The 23,446-nt window shown below is 33.4% G+C and overlaps 2 protein-coding genes across 2 annotated transcripts; one reads left to right on the forward strand and one right to left on the reverse strand.

The window, feature by feature from the left end:
* Window positions 1-1,570: 1,570 nt before the first annotated feature.
* On the forward strand, window positions 1,571-22,825 carry LOC149491398 (epithelial discoidin domain-containing receptor 1-like). The gene is made up of 8 exons (XM_089700753.1): window positions 1,571-1,627; window positions 8,746-8,913; window positions 18,362-18,480; window positions 19,982-20,140; window positions 20,986-21,078; window positions 21,250-21,391; window positions 21,646-21,750; window positions 22,573-22,825. Exons 1-8 carry the CDS (start codon window positions 1,571-1,573, stop codon window positions 22,774-22,776), a joined length of 1,047 nt encoding a protein of 348 aa, XP_089556879.1. The 3' UTR covers window positions 22,777-22,825.
* LOC149491399 (uncharacterized) lies at window positions 9,832-10,416 on the reverse strand. Its single transcript, XM_089699583.1, has 2 exons — window positions 10,347-10,416; window positions 9,832-10,109 (listed from the first exon to the last, which is right to left on the reverse strand). Exons 1-2 carry the CDS (start codon window positions 10,414-10,416, stop codon window positions 9,832-9,834), a joined length of 348 nt encoding a protein of 115 aa, XP_089555709.1.
* Window positions 22,826-23,446: the final 621 nt, after the last annotated feature.

Below are 23,446 nucleotides of genomic sequence, written 5' to 3' on the forward strand. Positions count from 1 at the left end.
TAATTTGTCAGTGTGGTGTAATGGCGTCTATTAATATAATATGAATTCATCCACTAATAATATTACAAAATGATGACACGCGTGCCTATATATATTACGCCTATAGGTTACGTCTACTCTTCCTATTCAGATAAAATGTTTGGTGGATACTTGGATCTAAAACATTATTTGTGTCTATACTATACATATTGATCATAATAATTGGGAGAAGCTCGCTACTAATCGATCAGAACGGCGCAAACTTGTTTCCGAGGGTAGCAGATCCTGTGACGAGTCTTGGTTCAGAGTTCTTGCAGACAGAAGGAGGAAACGCCATCAAGACGCCATATTTCCCTTGTCCGACCTGCGGAAAAGTATGTCGATCCCGCATTGGATTGTTTGGACACCAGAAACATTGTTCAGGCAACACACCATAAAGCGCATCACACACGGTGAAGATACTATAATATTTTATGTTAAGATTCTCTAATATAAAATATTACAGTATCTTAAGGTATCCGGTATCAGCGTTCTGACCATCATTTTTCTTTTTGTCATTGCGTACCAAGACCCCTGTAAAACCGCCATCCTGTTACAAATGACCCGAAATTTTGTGTCAGTATCTCCTGGCCTATAGATGTCTTATCGCTTGGTATTTTAAGATATTGAAGGTAAAATATATATTATCTTCGTCGTGTGTTATGGCTCATAGGATTTGTATGGCGAGCGATAATCGGAAATATGCTCTAAGATATTATATATTTTACATTATCTTCACCGTGTGACTATACATATAAAAAAATTATACTTTCACTACTTAGCTATTATTGTAATGCTTAATTAAATCCAGAGATCCTTATGTGACCTCAACATCATTCTCCACAAAAAAAACCCATTCTTTACATGTCATTCACATATTAAATTCAACATTGTTTCAAGAAGCTCGTAGAAAGAGCCTCGAAAGGGAACTATGTAATACTTTTGTAGTCATAGAGCATTCCAGAACGCCTGACCACATTATAAGCATGTTCGCTATGCTATTGCACTTTCCGGCACAACTTTTCCGGTCGCTTAGTTTTAATTATATCAAACAATAAGCCGGCTAAAAGTTTAGTGACATCGTTAAGAAAGCAGCTGTATAAAATAGTGAGCTAAAAGTTTTGATAGCTTTGTTTATTTAATTGCTAACTCAACGTATAAAAAGAGTTTAATTCTCTAACGTCTTTTTAAAGTACTTACTTTTTTCCTGTTGCAGCTTAGCGAAACTCCTCTGCGTAGATAATTAATTGTTTTAAATGAATATAGTTTCACTGTGATTGACATTACCAAAAGTACTGCAACAGCATTTAATTAATCTATGATTATAAATTACAATAATGGTCTGTGTTATTCTTTGTAATATTTTCTTATCTATTTCCACTTTTTGATACGTTAAATAAGAATTTAATGGTGTATTTTCCCAGGTAGAGATTGTAATATACAGTTACGGTTATTTCCATTATTTTCTGACCATAAAGAATAGCGATGAAATAAAATGTCATGTTTCTAAATTTAAAAGTCGTGGAATAGCCGTAAATAAGTAGAAATAAGAATGAATCTCTTGCCAAACGTGGAACGCTTCCCGAATCCAAATGAAAGCCACCAAGAGGTAAATGTGCTTTAAACTATTGTGTAGTAGGTATCCCATCTGTAAAGGGGAAAGGCCGGGGTTCGTAATATTAATGGTATTGCCTAAGGTATGCTTGGATTTTACTCATTAGGGGTATTATGCGGCTGTTTGCAAAATGATAAATGAGTAAAGGACGGTATTATGAGAGGAGCGACTTGCGTGCCCGCCGGCTTTTCGTCCGTTTTGTTAATGTTTTATCACAGCTTTGTAAGGCTTACACGTAAGCCGACCGTTGTTAAATTGCCTCCTAAATTGTTTACAAATTCCGAATTTTTTAATTGCGGTGTTTTTCTGACGCCGCTCTGTTATTCATAAATATGTGAAATTTGCAGTTATTTTCTATCTTATTAAAACTTTCATTTTTATAACGATGGCAGCAGGCATAGATATAATTTTAATAATTCCACCAATCATCACCTTTATATAAATAATTGAGCTACTTACGTCTACTTCACGAGAGAAAGTCATATAACGTAAATTATAGGTTCAGTCTTGTAGGATGGAAGCTAGCTATTATTCTGAAAGTGGGTTATTACCGCACCGTATAAAATAGTAATATTAACGTTTTAATATTGGCGCCAAAACTGACCGGTGTGTATCGTAATAGCAGCCTTCGTTTCGATCGGTTACTGACGTTAATTGACTAATGGACCTGAAAAACCCTACAGTTTATCAGGATTCAGATATTATAGAGGTAGATAGGAGCATAGTCGCTTTGTGCAAACTTTAACTTTGAAGATAAATATACATACACGTGTAGACAGCAGAAAATAATATGTATTCCCTTTTAATTGGAATGTCTTTTGGCGTTAAAAATTCTTCAACTGAACATCCACTATTAACGTTCAGTGTGTTAATGATCTCTAAAAAAACCACAGTGATATAAATAATCTCCAAATGGTTCAATCAAAATAAATTGAAAAAACAATGACATTTCGAATTAAAACCAGAACGGAACGTATTGCACGCCTCATAAGCGAAGCGTTGAGGTGGGTACTACTGTCACTTCGCGCAAAACATCTGATTTTTCAAACTTAAAATGTCTTTATGTATCATACATTGCACTTGTAAGATAATACATACACACACATATTAAGAAAAAACACTATTTTTAACGTTCATGATATTTTTGATGTCATTTTTGTTATTTAACCCCTCAGCTGTCGCGGCGCGCCGCGTCAAAAAGGTGCTGTCTGTCGGAGAAATTCGAGCGGTCGGCGCTGATTTGCCGATTTTTTTCGATATTAAAATTTGTGATATAAACTTTAACCTGTGACACTCTTGTAAATTTTGATGCTAACTAGATAACCAAACTTTATATTAGTTACCTTACTTACTCCCTGGCGTGTTTATTTTACTTATTAGAAGCATTTTTTCCCACACATTTTGAAAAAATATGACATTGTAAAGAAAAATACTCATAAAAAAATAATATCAAGGTATTTTAGATTTTTATTTTTGTATTTTCACACTAGAATAGACAATTTTTTGAGTGAATATAACAAAAACATAGGTTTATTTTATAAAAATTCGAGAAAGTTGAGTATGAATATCATCGTTTACGCATGAAAATAAGTGGACGCGTACTCCACATATGTTCATACAAATACAGACATTACAGTCTGCTCCAAAATTAGAACATTTCAAAAATTTTTGCTACTTTTTTTTTTTTTATTTTAATCAAAACTAGATAAAAACTAACAGTAATTTTTACTTTTTTTAAATATTTAGGTTTTTATTAATGTTTAAAAATCGTCTTATTCCTAAATGACTTCATTCTTATGGTGGACTTTGTTCTAACGTCTGTATGTATAACGTCTCCACATCAATTTTAATTTTAATTTATTTTTTCTTAAAATTAGCGATTAAGAAAATATTTTTTGTGGTAACAATAGCATTATGAAGAAATGCTTTTTTTTCTTTCATGCTCTTAATTATTATAATATAGTACCTATAAAATGAAATGTTGTCCAACTACAAATCGAAAGGCACTGTATCCATACAGAAAAATGTCTAAGCTGTACAAAAGTGAAATCTACATTTAATTATACCATAACTTAATTATAAACCGTTACATTTAACTTATAAATCAAAAATTTCGGAAATTCGAGTTTTAAATATTTTTTATAAAATACAGCTTATGTTAAGGATAAAAATCAATAAACTTAAAGATTCAAAATAAATAAACAATTATACATCTACATGTTTTATTTACTTAAATAAATTTTACTTAACTGACAGAAAAAAAAATTCTTATGAAGCTTTTTGTGTCTGTACTATTTATATACTCATGTGGTTGTAATGTGTGGTGTTGACGCCAACATTGGCCAATAAATAGGAATATTTGCAACTTAGCATAAATAACGTTAACTTCTGTTCATTTTTTCTTATAATACATCGGACACAACGACCGCCTCAAGACGACGATTTATTACCACGAGGTTCCACTTGAATGTGATCAGGAAAGTGATGAACGCTCTCCAATCTAGTTGAAATGAAATGAAATGAAATGAAATGAAATAAATGAAATGAAATAAATTTATTTGTCCATTATATGATTTACAATTAATGTAAGACAGTGGGTCCCAAACTAAGTGAAATACTTGTGTCTTGGGACCCTGAGTTGCGCTTCTTGGTTATATACATATGTTATGGACAGTAGGAAGTTAACAAGTAGGTAAATAATCTAATGTAATGGAAGTTAATACAATTAATAAAAAAAAAAAGAAAAACAAAGTACATTATTTAGCGGTTTGCAGCACGCGTGTTCGTGATAGTGTGTGTGTGTTTACGTGTGTGTGTGTGTGTGAGTGAGTGTGTGTGGTTGGGTGTGTGTGTGAGTGTGTGTGGTTGGGTGTGTGTGTCATTGTTTGTGAGTGAAGGCATATTGTTATAGTGTGTGTCAGCTCAGTGCTCCTTTAAGTAATTGTTCGGTTTCTTCAAAAGACAGCGTATGTAACCATTTCTTTATGACCTTCTTGCATGTGTAGTTCGATAGTAGTGTTATGTTACAATGTTTGTTGACATTATTGTATATCCGAGGAAACAAAAATTTTGGACATCGTTTAGCTAAAAGGGTTGTACTTCAATACATGCAGTATTTCCAAGCATATTGTAATTAAGATATAAACTAATCGGTAAAATTGTATTAAAATCGGTTCAGTAGTTTAGGGAGTCCATAGTACACAAACAGCATGAAACTTAAAAATATTTTGATTGGAATAAAGTAAGACGTGTTATGTGTAGAATTTCATGAAGAATCCTGGTATCAGGAATTAAAAGCTGTAAATTCCCAAACACTAATCGTGTTAGTATTACTATCTGTTCATTTGACAAAATATACAGAGTTATATTTCTTGATTTCAAATACTGTTACGTCCTATTGTTAAAGTAAGCCTTGGAGTGTCTTGTCTTCCATTGCCATAAGAATCGTTGTTTGGATCCATTTGAATTCTCTTTTATTGATACTCAAATGCTTACGAATCAGAAAAGGTTATTCTATCAAATACAAATTTTTATTTTCGAAAGAAAATTAAAATATCAAGACGGAAGTTTATTTTAGGGTTACCTAACAAATAAGTTATTATTGATTATGTAGTTTAAACAGCAATGTGATATCTTCAAATAGAAAAATTGCATTCTTCTTCTGGGTAATAGAAGCAGTTTTGACACCAAAAGGCAAAAATACAATAATTGTTATCGCTAGTCATTTACAAAATGAGAGGGTAGATTTATATTTGCAGGCGTACTGCAAATGATGCATTTAATTCGTTTTATTAAATAAGTAATGTTCCAAGGCTATTTAAAGTCATGAATGCAAATAAAAATAATCTTCAGACAGCGATCTACATCAGCTTTAACATTCGGCCTACGAATGTACTACATATAGTACATAAGAATAAAAAACCGGCCAAGTGAGAGTCGGACTCGCACACCGTGGGCTCCGAACAAACCAATTTTTAAAGTGAAACTTTTATTACATCGTCTCAAACTTTTTGGTCTGTGTAGCGCATGTCGCGTGACGGTCGGCTGCCGAGTAGGTATAAGGCAGTGTTCGGAACCGTTCGAACAGTTTCACTTTTACCGTGGTTTCATAAAACCACACAACATTTTTATTATGTTGTAACTCCGAAATTTTATGTTTTTCGAAATTATTCTTCAATCTGCTCTATAAGACCTTATTTTACCCCAATTTCAAAACTCTACGTACACGGAAAGTACCCTGTAGGTGTCGATTCCCTTGCAAATGTCGAAATTTGCAGCATAACCCATTGAGCCCCGAACGGCCCGATCGGTCCACGATACAATAGATTTTCTATTGTGTCTGTGATTCCGGGGCCTGAGTTAATAAACGGCTTTATCTTTTGATTGCGTTGGTTTATAAGTTTGATTTTTTCACAGCTTCAATCGACTCAAGTAATCAATATAAATTTCAGTTTTATGTCACATCACGCGTTCCTGTGAAAATGGGTCTTGACAGACAGATGGGCAGATGGGATGGACAGACGTGATCCTATTAGGGTTCTGGACCCTTAAAAACCAAACCCTTTGGGATGCAGCCATTAATGCTGCAATTTTTAGCAAATTTTGACTTTTGCAATGGAATCAAAACCGACAGGGTACTTCCCAAGTACATAAAATCTTTAAATTTGGTAAAAAGCAATGTTTTATAAAACAGATATAAGAATAATCGCAAATAACATGATTTTTTTAATTACACTTTATATAAAAAAAAATAATAATTTCAACTTACAACTAATGAACGGCTACATGTATTAACTTGATATTCACATTAAAAACTCAGATTTATAATACACTAGCGGTCCGCCCCGGCTTCGCCCGTGGTACATATTTACGTTTTCTCTACATAAGAACCATCCTCGTACTTCAAGGAATATAATAAAAAAAGAATTATCGAAATCGGTTCAGCCGTTCTCGAGTTATGCGCTTACCAACACATTTTGCGATTCATTTTTATATACATACTAGAGGTCCGCCCCGGCTTCGCCCGTGGTACATATTTCGCAATAAAAGGTAGCCTATGTCCTTTCTCGGGTATCAAAATATCTCCATACCAAATTTCATGCAAATTGGTATGGAGATATAAGATTTAAGACGCAATCAGAAGAAATAATATTCATATGCGGCATATTCTGAAAACCGCAACTACTAGCAAGGGAATCAAAACCTACGGGTCAAAAGTTAAGTGGACTTGGTTAAAAGCAAGGTTTTACAGCACAGATAAAGAAAAATTCACTAAAAACACTAGAAGTTAAAACATAATAAAAAGTAGGTTTGTTCGGAGTCCTTGAAGCGCGAATCGTATTGAGGTTCAAAACTCTAAAAAAACATTCTTCCAGTTTTAAAGAAATAACCCCAAAATATGTGTAAAAACATCTTTGGACTATCTGGGTTTCAAAAATGACAACTCCCGTGTTGTCGTTCATTTTGAAATTGTGAGACGACAGAAAAACAAAATAAAAACAGAATCAAACATAATATATGCCAACGCAATCAAAAGATACAACCGTTTATGCTGCAAATTTTCGTAATTTTCGACATTTGCAAGGTTATAAAAACTTACAATAGCAACGTCTTATAGCACAGATAAAGAATTCTAAAATATGAATTAAAAGATACCTACAGCATAATTAAAAAAATAAGTTTGTACGAAGCCCTCGGTGCGCGAGTCCGACTCGCACTTGGCCGGTTTTTTATTTTTTCAGAAACATATGGTTCCCCAATAAAAAATAATATGTTGCATTTGTATTAAGGTAAGAATATGTTGTACAATTATTAATGTGTTAAATTTCTTTTCCAGTTTGTCCTACACAAATTACATAGTAACATAGTCACTTTGTCCTATATATAGGTCATAGTGAAAACCATTGTTCCCGATGTAGGTTTTTTTTACTATTTTTCCAGCATATAATATACACTTTTAACCATAATATACTAAAATTAAAGGAATTCCATAGAGGTTACGGACTATTATTTGTATAGTTGATTATATCGTATTAAACCTGAGGACAATAAATACCACAAAAACGATACCCATCAATATAAACAAAACATATGTACATTTTATATTGTATGAAATTGAAAAATTTAATTGAAGACGAACAATTAAATTTTTCAATTTCATACAATATGCGAACATCCTGTACGCGAATTTTACGGGGAAATTATTGTCGGTTCTGAATTGAAAACGAAATATCTTTAAAATGGAACACAGTATCAAATTTTGAATTATATTATAAAAATCTTCATAAAATTTCTTGTAAAATGATGTAAAAAACAAATAAAATATTAAAAATAAAATACGATTAACCAGGGGTCAAAAACTAAGCAACGTACAGTGAAATGGTAGATACATATTTGGAGCCATTATTTGTGGTATAATTATTGGTAATTTTCATTATTTCGGCACATAAACATTAGGATATATAGTGAATAATAATAAAAAGAACAATAAATACTTACCGTTTATCAACTTTCCGCAAAATTTTACATTTTTTAAAACTTTAAAATTTAAAAGTTACTCGACTAAAGTATGACATAATTACTGTTATATTTCGAATATTTATCGGTCAAATTATTAAGTGATGGACTTTAAATATTCAGCAATTCATAAGCTATCAACTAAATAGTCGTTTATGCAGATTTGAACTATATTTGCGTTACAATGAGCTAATTTCCAACCGGCGATGATTTGGCACAGATCTGTGCCACGACAGACAACGGGTACAAAATTTTTGGCTCAGATCTGTGTTCCGACAGACGAGGGTTTAAACTAGTTAAAAAACAGTTTAAAAAAGTTCTGTCTTGGACGTCCGTGTGTCTGTATGTGCGGATCCTTTTTCTTGTTAACACGATAGCGACCGAAATACAACCCTTTCATTTTTCAGGGTCTGATTCGATGTGGTTTAATTGTTATTAAATAAACAAAAATAATAATTAATAAATATTTATTAAAAAAAAATTATGAGGCGTGCACTTTTGGATTTTCCAAATTATTTCAATTTCGTCCGACAAATTATGTTGTTTAGCGATGCATTATAATCCTGAGAAGTCGTTCTAAAAAGTGACATTTTCAGACGTACCCGGACGAGCGGCTGAGCCGCCGTGAGCGCCCCGTCCCGGGGCTGTTCACCTCCATCAAACTACCTGAAGCCGAGCCCCCAAACGGAGTGGCGCCCCTGCTGGATTTCCCGCGGGGGCGCATGCGACCGGTTACTTTCCTAGGCGAGGGACCGCATGGCACTGTAAGTACCTCTCTTTATACTATGCTATTACTTCACGTTAACAATACGTTACAGCTTAAGCGGAAAGATCGCCGCATTCTAAAGGGTTCTGAATACTTAGAATGCACGACGAGTGAACGAAGGTAACCACCTAACTTCAGATAACACGTTTGTTTTTTAGTCGAGAAACAGGATAAGATAAAAATATGTGAAAGATTTTTCCGATAAAATGGATCATCAATGATATTATGGCATAAGCAGCGTACTTATTGCACCCTTATTTTATTTAGTTCAAGTTTAATTATATCATAATCAGATAAATTAATCCTATAGAATTTTATAAATGACCGTGTATTTTATGCAAACAAAGATAATTCATAATTATAAAAACGATTTAAATTATTAAATACGCAATGAAATTGAAATTAATGATGACAACACATCACATAAATTATTGTGTGTATCTTGTATGGGATACCTGAAGATAAGCGTAAATACTAAATATATAAAAGTTTGAAGAACAAATTATTATTATATAGTCTGCGGTTCTATAGGAGACGTTTTACATAAACCATTAGTGTAGCTTGCAGGGCGTACGATAGGATTAGGTTACCAATTAACGACACTCAACAGGAGATGCTGCAGAATGTTAAGTCCCCCTCATCATGCATGGTAATGTAAATACTCTATTTACATCAACCTATCTGAAGCTTCACAAACAGGAAGCCTGATCATGTTACATTTCAACTAGCTATTAATATTGATATTTGAAACTAAAGTACCTATGCCAGGATTATATATGTACAGAGTTCTGTATCGTCAAAAGTTCATTCTCGTAATTAACAACAAAAAATTTAAAGATAATAAGATATTACTAAAATACGTGTTATGTATATATATATGCAAGTATATTTATTGAAAAATATATAAAATCAAATATTAATCATAGAAATTAAAAAGATTCTCGTCATCTCGGAACGGATCCCTAAATTCTTCGGGCTCTATAGGTTTTTGAAGGACATTCATACTCGTCTTCGCGGTTGGTTCTTTCTTCTGAATATTGCCCGTTATTTGTTTATTTTTCATATCATCGGCTGGTTGAAGGGAAGGTTTAGGTTGTTCTTGTAAATTCGATACATGTTCCTCTATGTTGGCTATTTTTGATGGTTCTACCTTCTCAAGAGTTTCGGGAACATTATTTTTCTCTTCTTTTATCTCTGGAATAATAACAACATATTGTTCATTTTTATTTTTGTCATAATATGTGTATTTTTACGTTTAGTTTTTACTAGGTACTTATTCACTATTCTGCTGAAATATGTATAACTAAAGCCCTACCGATCTAGCACTTGATTCAAATGAATATAAAACATGTTTCTTTATATCAAGACTAGGTAAATAAAAGCAATAATAAGGCAATAATATTTTTGGGTAATATGTAAAATTTACCATACCATCTTTCAAGCGCTCTACTATATTTTCCATAGAAAATTTATTTTTGATATTTTTTATGAATTCATCCATGACTGGGCTTGGTTATTGTCCTGAGTACCTGTTTTGGATCGCTGGCTCCGGATTTACAAGAAAACGAGTTTATTACATTATAGAAAAATGTTTGAATGTGACAAAAATATTTTATTTTTATGAATAGAAAAATTCTTCTGTCAAACCTGTAACAAAAGAAGTTAAATTCGACGTAATATCATATTTAAACCTCCTTACTTACTTTATATTCAATTTCACTTGAAACTTTTTTATTTCTTTACAATATAATAAATTCAATATTACGTAACCTCGAAGAAATATCCAAAAGACAAAATGTTAAAACATTTCAGCAATCTTAAGATTACTTAATACATAATTAACTTCACATAGCGGGTATAATGAGTGTTTCTAACCTGTTATTCACAAGTACAACAATTAACTGATAAAATATACCTAAAATGTTGAAAATGCTACGAGAATAATATTGCCCGAAATCACATCAAAGGGTTTAGAATACCGCCAACCCGAGCCGTGGTTCACTAATTCTATATGTTTGTACTTTTATAATGAAAAGACAATATTGGTACGCCCTGTTTACGCGTAGCTACCCAGCAACACGTAAAGGTCACAGGAATAAAACTTATTATTATTATAACAGTAATAATCTACCTAATTTTGTATAATCCATGAATATTAAACATTCTTGAAAATTTTATTTAACACGTTCACTGCGACATCATTATCAAAGAACTTTCAGCTGGTGCTTTGGAGACCTAAAAGATCTCGAAACTTATCCACCCTTTGGTGCGTTTGAGACCTAATCAGTCTCCTAAAGATACAGTTTTGAAAATAATTTATATCTTCCAGAAAACAATGACATATACTTTGAAGTTTATGTGGATGAAAGATAGTCTATTGTTTTATATTTTGCTAGGTTCGCACGCAGTTATGACATTTGAATAAACTACAAATACCAAAAAAAAATTAGATGTCTATTGCATCTCGTACCGCAACCGAAGATAGTTCAATATGTGTAGTAAGTAGTGATGGGAATGTCAGTTGTCGATTGAAATATTATAGTTTAATTAATTATGCAAAGTGTTTTTCATTAAAACATGGTAAGCAAATTGATTGCTTGCATTGCGCGCATATGGTAACAATTCGTTTTCCGAACATTTTCCAAAATTTTTATTATACTGGACGATGCAGCAGTATAATCCGGCTTTGATTTTTTTGTTCTTCTCCGTAGATACTGCTTTCCGAATCGGTGGTAAATGTTAAAAATATGTAATGGCGTTTCAAAAGTGCTTGTAGAAGAAGTCTAATTGAATAAATAAATGTTTGAGCTTGAGTTTGTTAGAAATCTCACCAAAATAAATAGATTTTTTACACTTTTTTCTTTTAAAAGAACTCATTGTTTATAAAAAATAAGCAACACCTAGATACGCGAGTATTATTTCCAAAACGAGCGAGCTCCCACATCGATGCTAGGACAACACTAAACCGAATCAAGCAGCGCCCGCGCTGCCTACCCTCCCTCTCTTGCGTCTACGAGGCCTACGTTTCCACGAGTACCGACATATCTCCTAACGCAAGGAATGAATATAATTACAGCACTGTGCGTTAGGGACCTAATCCATCTCTAATTTATTTTTTAATGTTATTGAACTCAACTTTTAGTAGGAAGCAAATATGTATATTTGTCCTACTCATACTTAAAGAACTTTACAAGTTAGACCCTCCCGCAAGGAGTGAAAAAACATGATTATATTCAACGCACAAAACAAAAGTCCTGCAAGGGATCTGATAGATCTCGTAATGCAGCGAACGTGTTAAAGCATCTCGAATAACTCATAATTGATTATTCTAGGAATATCTTTAATTACAAGTCGTACGTCTTAATTGTTATTCTAAAGTTTAAATTTAATATGAGAAAATTTAATAACAAATACCTATACTGTGCAAATATAACTGGAGTTTCTTATTACATCCCACTGTTTCATAAGGCATCAATCCACAACTTATAACGCTTCTTTAGATATAAAATAAGCCTACAGAATAAAGGCAGTAATATGTACGAGTAAGATTCGTATCCGAACAACGCATAAGTACAAGATAAACCAGGCAATGTTTGTTTTCGTAATTGAATTTGTTCTTTTCATCGCGATGTTACATTTTTCCTTCAAAGTTTAAACTGTTGTTTACAATACAGCATTACTTTTAAAGGAATCTTATTAATTATTATACTTAAAAGGTTGCTTATTCAATTATATCTACAATACGTGTTTGTGATGCAGTATTGTCTACTAGCCGTTCGCCCCAGACGCAGTACTTATTGAAGAAAGTTTTACTTTATCAATATTTTCAAAAAGAGTACAAAAATAACTTAGCCTAATTTAATCCGTTGTTGTCACCTAACGGATATTATATAGATACTAATATCCGTTAGGTGACAAGAAAAGAAAGATTTTGTTGATTAGTCATCCGTGGATATTAAAAATGTTTTGTGAAAGCTCACCTGTAGTTAATTAATAAAATTTTCAGTCTAATTTTTTAGAAGATAGGAATCTTCTCACATCAAATTACCAAATTTCCTTTCAAATTCCACTCACATCTCAAGCAATAAAGACACAAAGATTTATATCCTTTTATTATTTAATATCTGTTGTAATTCGAAGGCTATACAATATTGATGTTATGTAATAAAGCGGGCACAGCCTGTGTAAAGGCTGACGCTATGATAAAATTCCATAAACTGCCGCTACAAATAAGTATCTTCAAATTCCTTTTATCCACAGGAATGCTTTATTAAGGTCCTCTTCAAACATTCAGACCTCTTGTACCTAAACTACAGTGTTATGGATGGATATTACATCAAACACCAGCCTGAGATTTTTTCAAATCAAAACGTTTTATGTGTATAAAGGAGCGTACTCGAAGTAGGAACAATTTGGCCGAAAAAATTGAAATTCATAAAAATACCAAAGACCCATATATCCAGTATCTAATGGTCAAACATAAGATGATAATATTACGATATAAGTCGTATTTTTCAACGTTTGTAACATAAAATAAAACTTTGGTATGTGGTTGATTTTTGTTAATACGTATGCTTTTTTCGATCAATACAAATATGTAGCGTAGTGCTTATATAACATAAACGTAGCAATATAAGTTGGAACGTGACTATTTTAAAGAAAAAGAACTTGAGATTATGTTCCTTCGTTATTTTCATCTGCATCAAATATTTACCTACAATGTTTAGCCTTACAATATAATAAGATTACGGCTCCTTTAAATCATCCTACATACAAACTCGTTAGGTATTCTATACAAGGTATTTTTATATAAATCTCAGTAATTTTGTATTTTACCAAAAATATGTACGTACATTATAAATTCCGTATCCAGGAGGTAGCTGTCAGCTTGTGAAATTCCTCTAGCTACGGATGCTACCTCCGAATACCAGGCCCATACAAGATATTGGGATATTCCATACAATTTTACCACAAATTTGTTACTTGAATCATTTATGAAATACGTGGTCTCGAATTTGGTCGATGAAGATTACTTATTTAAAATTGATCGATAAGAGTTCATCAAAGCCAAATTGTGTCCCCGTTCAAGAAAATTGTTATAAGCTTATCCAATCGTGCTTCTATTTATCTTCAATCGGTTTATAAAGTGGTTTGAACTGTACAAGAGGCGGACCTACCAGTTTCTTTTTCTTTCGTTCCGTTACAGAATTTAAAAAGAGGGATTTTATAATTCATTTTAGCTAAAACAATTTCTCAATCAATCATTTTATTATTTTTAACTAGCGCCAATATAAACATACAGAACGGATTTTTATATACGTATAAAACTGTAAATAGTAGTGACAAAGAATTAAAAAATGGAAGGTCAGTTCCTTAACAAAGAGACACCTAAGTTGTTTCAAACTAAAGCTTCCCTGTTTTGATTTGATAGAGTTGACGATAATAATATATCATCAAGTAAAGCGAGGCTTGTATTAAAAATGATATTATATATATAATATTCCAATCTTTTCCAATTTGCGGGCTTGTAGCATCATCAGCTAAGTATCACGGAAAACGTTGATAATTGAATTCCAATTTGATCGATTGTCAATTGTCCATCGGCGGGCATAGCTGGCAATAGTAATTACATTCCGACCATTAGCGCTTCACATAATCGATAAGCGTCTAGGAGTGCATTAGCCACGCCAATCCCATCGCCCTGATCATCTGGGTGCATCGACAGTGAGAGCTATTGCTTTCTAAGTCCCACTTGACTCCGATTTCATGATCTAGTTTTGTATGAAGCTTCATATTTTGAAAGGGAAGGTGCGACTCGATTCGTTTTATCTTGGATCTTCATGACGGTATGAATCCATTCAATAGACTCAAAATAAAAATTTAATTAAATCTTTTGTTCTTAATAATCTTATCTATTCACCACCCTTATTATTCCTTAACATCACCCCAGTTAGTAGCAATCTTACTTGTGAGATAGTAAAAGCGTTAACATTGTAACTGTTAACCCCTTCTCACGGAGCGCACTCAGCACACTTCGAAACAAAACTAAGTGAAATTCCATCCAAACATCCCTAGACTAAATTAAATTTTACTAAATTAAATTCCACGAAGGTATAATTATTGTCGAGGCTAGTTACACCCGTGGTGTGTCGCGAGGCAAAGATTGCACATTGATGGAGGGTGAAAATAGGGCTACCAAAATTAATTTCCATTATAATAACACATATTATTTTAGTGTACATTTTCGTAGAGACTTAAAACGACGTTAAAAGTTAATAAATAATAATACTGACTTAATTTACAAATTTTAAATAAAATCACAGTGATCTCAAAACAAAAACAGTACTGATATTAATTTTATAATACATATTATTGGAAGTTAAAAGCACTCAGACAATAATTTGAAATGTAAAATTGTTCGGTGTTTAAGCAAAGGTAATAATAATATTATTACTGGCAACCCTAGAGGACACGGGGCAAGTTTGCACATCAAGTGGAGGGGGCAGTACTACAAAAATGCTCATAAAAATTGATTACTGGCCGTAAGAAAATGCAATCTGCTGCTCAGTGCTAACGTTCACCGTCCACTCCCCTCCTCTCACCCTTTCTCCCGCCCTCCCTAATAGCTTGCGACGTTTATTTTATACTTTAACCAAATTTATGAGCTACCGTAGTAAATGAGATGTATATGAGTACGTATAACGTTATAAAATATTCGTTTTAAGTTCTATTAAATTTATTTTCATAATAACGGCCTCAAATAGTATAAGCGTTGAATTAGCTTGAATTTGGTAATGAAAAAATCTCTGCGTTGACCTTTTGTCGGAACCGAGTTTTCAATACTCGTTCAATAAATTAAGGCTTAAAATATGTACACTTTACCCCGCAAAATTTCTTATCTGATATTCATTATCTTTGTTTAATAAAAAAAAATTAAAAGTACCTAGTTCTATTTTAATGATAGTAATTAAAGAGAAACACACGCAATTTTCTTTATCACTTCGATGTAGCAAATAAAACTCATTCGAAATGAAAACAGATATAAAAATTAAAATGACAGCGGCATCATTGGAGCTAATTTTTCACTGTCACCCATCCAAGCCCGTACCTCTCCATACTCATTTACAAAACCGCAGAGGAAAATGTAAATATATTTTCAAAACTTTGCTTAATTAATTACCTCGACGCCGTAATGACCGTTATGTTTGTCACTGATAAAATGAATCGTCCAAACAATACGTATTTAAACATTTCCGTGGACGGTCACCACTCTGCTTATTCGCCATTTTCGACATCGCTTAAACGTTTACATTTTAACTTCGAACTTAATGTATAATGAGTTTACAGACACTCATTATATCAATTAAAATAAATAGTGCCGTGGGACCGCTGAAAATATATATATATCTTTACAAGGTTACTTGAAGAGTAAACTTATCTTTATGTTAAGGTCCTCCAACCTATCTAAAAACACAAGACAACAAATCCAATTCATGGATGCTTTTTGTACTAAAAATCCAAAATGCGAAGTCGGTTGTGACTTGTGACTATCAAACACTCAATGCAAAATAACCAAAAATACATAGCATTTATATTCATTAGCATCATTACGACGTTTATCACACTCATTCCTTTTTAGCACTACGTTATCAAAAGAGAGAAAAAGTATTTCCCGACCTTCGTAAAATGCTCGCTCTCTTAGGGAACAATTGCACTTGACCTAATCTAAACACGTTACGCCGTAAAATTTAGGGGAATCTTGTTTGATTCTTTTTACTTGTTTACCTATTTGAGGGACTCAATTGAAGAGTGAAAATCAATGGAAGGCCCTCGTTATATTTTATATAACAAGCGTGAACGGATTGAGTTTGTATTATAAGGTTTTTAATATTGAAATGTTGAGTCGTGCTGCGTGACTTTGTTGTATATGAATATAAAGTAAAATAAACGACTCTGCTTTAAATATTATAATAAATGTAATAGGTACACCAATTAACTATTAACCATGTATATTGTTAAACATAAACCCACATAGAAAAGTTAGGTAGCGTTACAGCATTTTATAGTGAGTTCGGTGTTTGAGTTGACTTTCAAATTAATTTTCTATTTTAGTACAAAACCACTTCCTTCGCTACTCTATTATCGTGACCAAAGTTTTAGTTCATTGTCTACAATATAGTTTCGTTTACACACGTACAAGACACCTGAACAAACAATACTTTAATCCCATTACTTAGGTACTCGATTTCGAGCGATTTCTTCCTCTTTATTTTGTTACAATCCTTTTATGCACCTTAACTACAAAGATTGGTTAAGTTATTTAAGACGACGAATCTTAAAGCTTGTTTTTAAATGAAACGTTACCGGGAGCGTGCACTGCGACACAAAGTATTTTGTCTTTTAAATGCTTGTGAGGCTTTTACTTTCTTAAAAACCCGGCTTTCTTGAAAATTGTTTAAACAACCGTTTCAATATATTAAAGTGAATGCGGCAGGTTCAAACTCAATTGATTTTTTAGTATCATTTAACTATTTAAACTGTCCATAGAATATTTTTCCAGCTTAGAAGCACAACTATTATCTCAAAGAATGTACCCTCATTATAATCTCAAGAAGAGCTTACATTAAGAATTTCCTTCAGAGGGGCAAAACTCAGGCAAAAATCACATTTAATATCCATTTTGTCCAATTTATTAGTCAAATTAATTTGTTATTACAACTAGGCATAGAAAGTATACTTCGGAAAGGTTTTTCTCAAGGTCTGTAAATCCGGTAGGCGCAAAGCCATTTTCCACGCTCGGTAAACTTAGAAACTGGGCCAAAGTAGGCTTTTGCGAAATATACAGGAAATTCTCCACGCCCTCACTATTTACGTGCTTAAGAACTATTTTCCTTAAAAGTTCCCACGTGCCGGAGAATAAAAATGTAAATTTTGGATTCTTTCGTACTTTTTAATTCTCTTAAACATCCGTTTAACGGAAAAGTTACGGCTTTCCAAAGTTTGTTCGGATAACATTTTTAATATTTCTTGAATCCGAAGCCTTTTGTGTATCTTGGAAAGTTCCGTTGCGGAGGAAATTATTTAATTTTTCCAATACAGTTTCCGTGATTTAGTCTGTTAATTATTATTTTCTTGTATTCCATTTCCTTTATTCGATATCGATGCGTGACCTGTTTTCATAAATCAGGTAAGCTTCTACGCTTATTTTTATGCCAATTTAAAAAGCCCTGGATGAAAAACAATCAGTTCTGACAATTCTCACAAAATACCAGGTGAATCAAATACTGGTTATGGTAATAAGATACAAGATACTGGTGTAATATCTTACAAGTTCTTTACGTGACCCTTCTAAACCTTGTGCTATCGACCTCAGTAAACGTAAAAAATGAACTGTATCTCTATACCAATAGAATTCAAATTTCCCTAATTGAAAAGTTGTCCCACAGCTCCAGATTTGCGAGACGGATGGTATCGAGGAATTGAGCGACGAGGAATTACCGAGTGGCGACCGCCGCCGACTCGTCATTGTGAAGACGCTGTGGCGGGGCTGCCATAACGATATCAAGTGAGTCGGAACTGAATTATAATACTAGGTTTTTCCTGCAGCTTCTCTTCCCTTCGAGTTGTTGTCTAAATCATACTCGAATCTATCTGCAGAGCAGAGCATTTCGTTTAAATCGGTCCAGCTTTAGGAGTTCAGTGACTAACACACACACAAGATATAAAGATTGCATTAACCCATGTAAGAAGTCAAGCCACTAAAACCCACTATTCAATATTTTTGTATCCTATATAATTTATTTATTTGTTACATTAATTATTTCAGGTAACAGACAATAAATTGTACAGACCCATAGAATAAATACCTTACAGACTAACATACATAATATAATAATTTATAACTAAAACTATTGTTAAGATATTGTTTAAATCTTATGTTAAATAGAAATAATGTGAACAGTTTTTAACATATATGTATGTATTGTAGTTTTTTAACAACAAGACATAATAACACTTCCTTCATTTGATATTTTACAAACACATTTTAAACATAAACATACAACAAAATCACCAGCTCGTAACAAAGTGTCACTAGCTGTCGCCTGTCAAGTATTCAATACTGCTTACACCTCTCCTAAAGTTTACACTATACGTACATTCGTACCGTCGTTCTACATTCCCATTTCGGGTTTAGTACTAGGAGCCGCGGTTTCAAGACAGTCTCGCGAGCGTCTTACCAATACTGAAATTTCAATCATATCTTATCCACCTTCGTGAGATAGAAATAAGCACTGAATGCCGCGTAGCACGCAATCGCGAACTAAAAACGTCACATAAAAACCTTTTAGCGTGCATTATTGCGATGTCAACCGAGTCGACGTTTTATATAAATCACAGCATTTCATGCAATAAGTTCTTTCAAGTGAATGCAAATTATTGCAGTTAAAAGCTATTTCACCGATATTTCACGGCGTTTTTATTGCTCATTGATGTGTTTATTATATCGCGCGATTGTTTCAAAGAATCCACATAACATTAAAAATGAATTTGGAAAACACATTATAAATCCAAGCAATCTTCCAATAATAAATAGCTTTAAAACGAGATCGCATAAAGCTGTGTTTATAAACATACGTTATTTAAACCACAAATTAGAAATTCTGAGCTTATCTTTTGTTTTCCACCCACTTTTCCCACCTTCCTATTATCCTGAGCTAGCTTACAAAGTAGCCCGCGTCAGGATACGAGGTAGGCCCCAGATTGTAAGCTATCTTCCTTTCAAATCTCATAAAGACTCGTTAGTTTTACCGTGATATAAGTTTATAGAGTAAAGCAGATAATCTAGGAAAATTTATAAAATTGTAAAATGCTGTTATTACACAAGGGAAAAATTTACAATCTTTTATATTTTAAAAGATTTCTTATTAGAGCATGATCATAATTTTCACGCCATTTTATATTATATAACTATAACTGTAAGTCGTCTCTGCACCAAAACGTCCCAACAAAGACAATGTTTGCTCACTAGTATGTCTTAACATCTAGTAATTATCATATATCAACAGAGCGGCGTTTGCCCGCGAAGCTACCTGGGGGGCTGGCCTGAAGCACCCGCAACTTGCGCGAGTGCTTGGCCTCAGCCTGCTGGAGCCTCCATGCGCGGCACTCGACCGCGGCGATGCTGCACCACTCCCGACGATATTGAAGATGGAACGGAGATTGAAGTAAGCCATCGTTCACATTGACCAAGCAACTGCTACTGCTGATCTACGTTAATGAAATTATGCGTAAAGAATTAAACTAAAGGGATTGCTTCGGCCGGCAACTAGAGCTGAAATATATCTAACATTGAAGCTTATTTGTACATCAATCAACCGTGGTTTTGTTCCAATTTCCGCAAAATGACCGAGTAATTTTGAGAGTTTAATAAATAATGAGCTGAGGCAATCGTGATGATAATTATTCGTAATCTTCAAAAGCTAATCTGTACAAACGCTTGTGCCTTCCTCCCAATGATATGAAAATAGACTGGATATTAGCTTAATCCTTTAGACATTAATACATTGTACAGGTAACGTTAATTGACCACAAAGTTACGGTGAGCTAGCCTGCAGTATCCGTAACTGCACCAGTACAAACATATTGCGTCCTTTATCCAATTTCCTGTAGAATTAACAGCAATCTGTGCAATGCCGTTTGATATAATAATTCCCTGTGGTTATACACCTTACACCTACCGTAGACACTCAAAAATTAACAAACATGGACAATTTTCTGAAATTTAGCCCTGGTTATCCATATTAATCATTGTTTTAAAAATTATAATGCACTGCGATTTTGGTTTTCATTATTATCCTTAACATTTTTTCTCTTTCATTATTAAATGAGTTTCATGTATCTTTGCAATAACAAATATTTGTTAAGACAACTATTTCGTCAATATGTAAACTCAAGGAAGTTCCAAAATTATATTAATATTTTGCTACGGGTATATTATCAGTTAGTGTTACTTACAATATTGGATATATACATCGACTAATTTAATTATTAACCTCTCCTATCACACCAGCTATTCGAGTTTGATTCACATATGCTGCCAAATTGCCAACGGCATGAAGTATCTGGAGTCATTCGAGTTAGTACACCGGGATCTCGCGGCAAGGTAAACACATTTGATGAGCTTCTGACTTTTCCTTAACATTTAATTCTAAAAATAAAATATAATTAATTCACTTCTTTCCTTATGACGTCTTGAATTTCTTCAAAGTGAGATTGGTTTTCAAGAGACCCAACAAAATTAAAGAAATCGGCTAATTAAACATCAATTTCGCAGAAACGTAACAGTTACAAACGACCTACACATTAAAGTGTCCGACTACGCGATGTTCTGCGAGGAATTCATTGGAGACTACCACATCATGGCTGATGGGACTCGAGTACCCCTGCGTTGGATGGCTTGGGAGAGCTTGCTTATGGTAAACATTCTTCATATTATCTATATTTGGGAACTTTATTTAATGCTAATTTGTTTCCAATAAACTATGAATTAGGTACTTTCTTAGGAAACTAGAATTCTACCGAAGATATCGATAAATCTTTTGTATTCCCGTAGACATTTGTCATTTTTAAGAAAAAGTATTGCTATTTTGGTTATTTTAAAAATTGGTAATTTGTTACGCAGGATGATTAATTATTAAAGCTCGTAATTGTAAGATTTCTCCTTCTCCAGGGAATGTGTTCACCAGCGAGCGATGTGTGGTCATTCGGAGTTACTGTATGGGAAGTGCTGACTTACTGTGTGGCCAAACCCTTCGAGGAGATGAATGACGATCAGGTAATTTAATTCTTTAAGCTTTCTTATTGTATGAAAAGTATCGAATACTAATTTGGTATTTATCTTTTAACGTTAAATCCTATATTTGAGTGTTGATTTGAGTTAACGTCCGGTGTCAGATATTGTAACAGAAGCTAGGAGTTTTAAAACATCTCTTCTTCATGGTAATAATTTCAGCGTCTACTTTACTTTGTCAGGGAGTAAGTTCTTGATCTATTATTGTGTGACGTGTTTTTCTGTGGTTAAGCTTAGCTTGATATTGCTATAATTTATTTAATAATTAGTCTGTTTTATTGCACATTATAGATTTAATTTGTGCGACAGAGAGATGATTTCATTCAAGTGATTGAAAAATCGAACTAGAAATATCTAATTAAAACTACTATAGCATTCCCTAGTTATATTAATAGTGTGTATTTGTTTAATAAGAAAACGATCAATGAGAAGTTTTGGATGCTTTAAAAGTCTTCTATAAATTTACTCGGACCTAGAGATTGATCAGTTTATCTCTCGGTTAATTTCCTTGAAAACTGACTTCAAGAGATATGACGCCTGTGAGGAGGAAATGATAAAGGGGGGTCGGAGAGAACTACTTCAACCTTTCTTAATCATTACCTTCTACCATGGCATACACTTATGGACTACCTCGATTGATGTGTCTACATCTTTAAAAACGTAAGAAGTTTTACTTGCATAGAGCATAATCACGCGTGTGCCAATGCACCGAATATAGCAAATAAATTGTACAATACTCTCCAATATTTTCGGAGATTATTGTACGACTTCCTTGTCAAAGGTGTTAGATTATTTATTTTATTGAAGGTGGTAGCCAACGCCAGTCAGTGGCGGTGCGGCGGGCGCGGCGCACGCGTCCCTGCAGCACCTCCGCCGCGCTGCCGCCGGGAGCTCTACGACCTCATGCATGAATGTTGGCGCAGAGAGCCCATGCAGCGACCGCGTTTCCACGACTTGCACCGATTCTTAGAACGGATGACGCATGGATACCAGCCACCTATCCAACGTTAAAATATCGGAATTTAGAAAAAAGCTCGGCCATTCACACCACTCAGCCTGTGTTTACATATGCATATTTCATATTTAATTGAAATTTGTGATTCAAATATTTATTTATTTTACTTATTCCTTCACTATTTCTTTTATTTCTTGTTGGCCGAGCTACAATCAATTTGGACTTAAGCCATTGACATGATAAATCTTAGCAGAACATGTTTTTACTTATTGTCTTATTGTCTTGATTGATTTCCAGTGAATTAATTAATATTTGGAAAGTACCTACCTCAGTTTTTCTGCTGTTCTTCTATATAGTTTTGATATCTCTGCTAAGGTTTGTCATCCATGGCCATAAAATAATGATCTTGTATTTCCTGTACTCTATTAGGGGTACTTGTACCGGCGATTACTCGGGCACACACTTAGGGTTAACTGCACCAGAAACTAAGTATTTATTTTTAAATTCAAAAGGAAAATTTCCATCTAAAATTTATTTCTAGTTAAGACAAAGTACTATTTTATTCAATGAAATTGTAAATACTGAATCTCTATACTTGTACATACTTCTAACAATTTATATTTTTATTAATCATTACTGGTGCATTTACCCTACAGGATTGTGATAATAATATATTTGGACAATGTTATACTTCTTTGAATAACATATGAGAAGAAGCATTTGTAT

The sequence above is a fragment of the Colias philodice genome, chromosome 1 (genome assembly GCF_061535455.1).
Source record: "Colias philodice isolate Cphi_HAF_F1 chromosome 1, ilColPhil1 Martin Lab GWU primary, whole genome shotgun sequence".
NCBI lineage: Eukaryota > Metazoa > Arthropoda > Insecta > Lepidoptera > Pieridae > Colias > Colias philodice.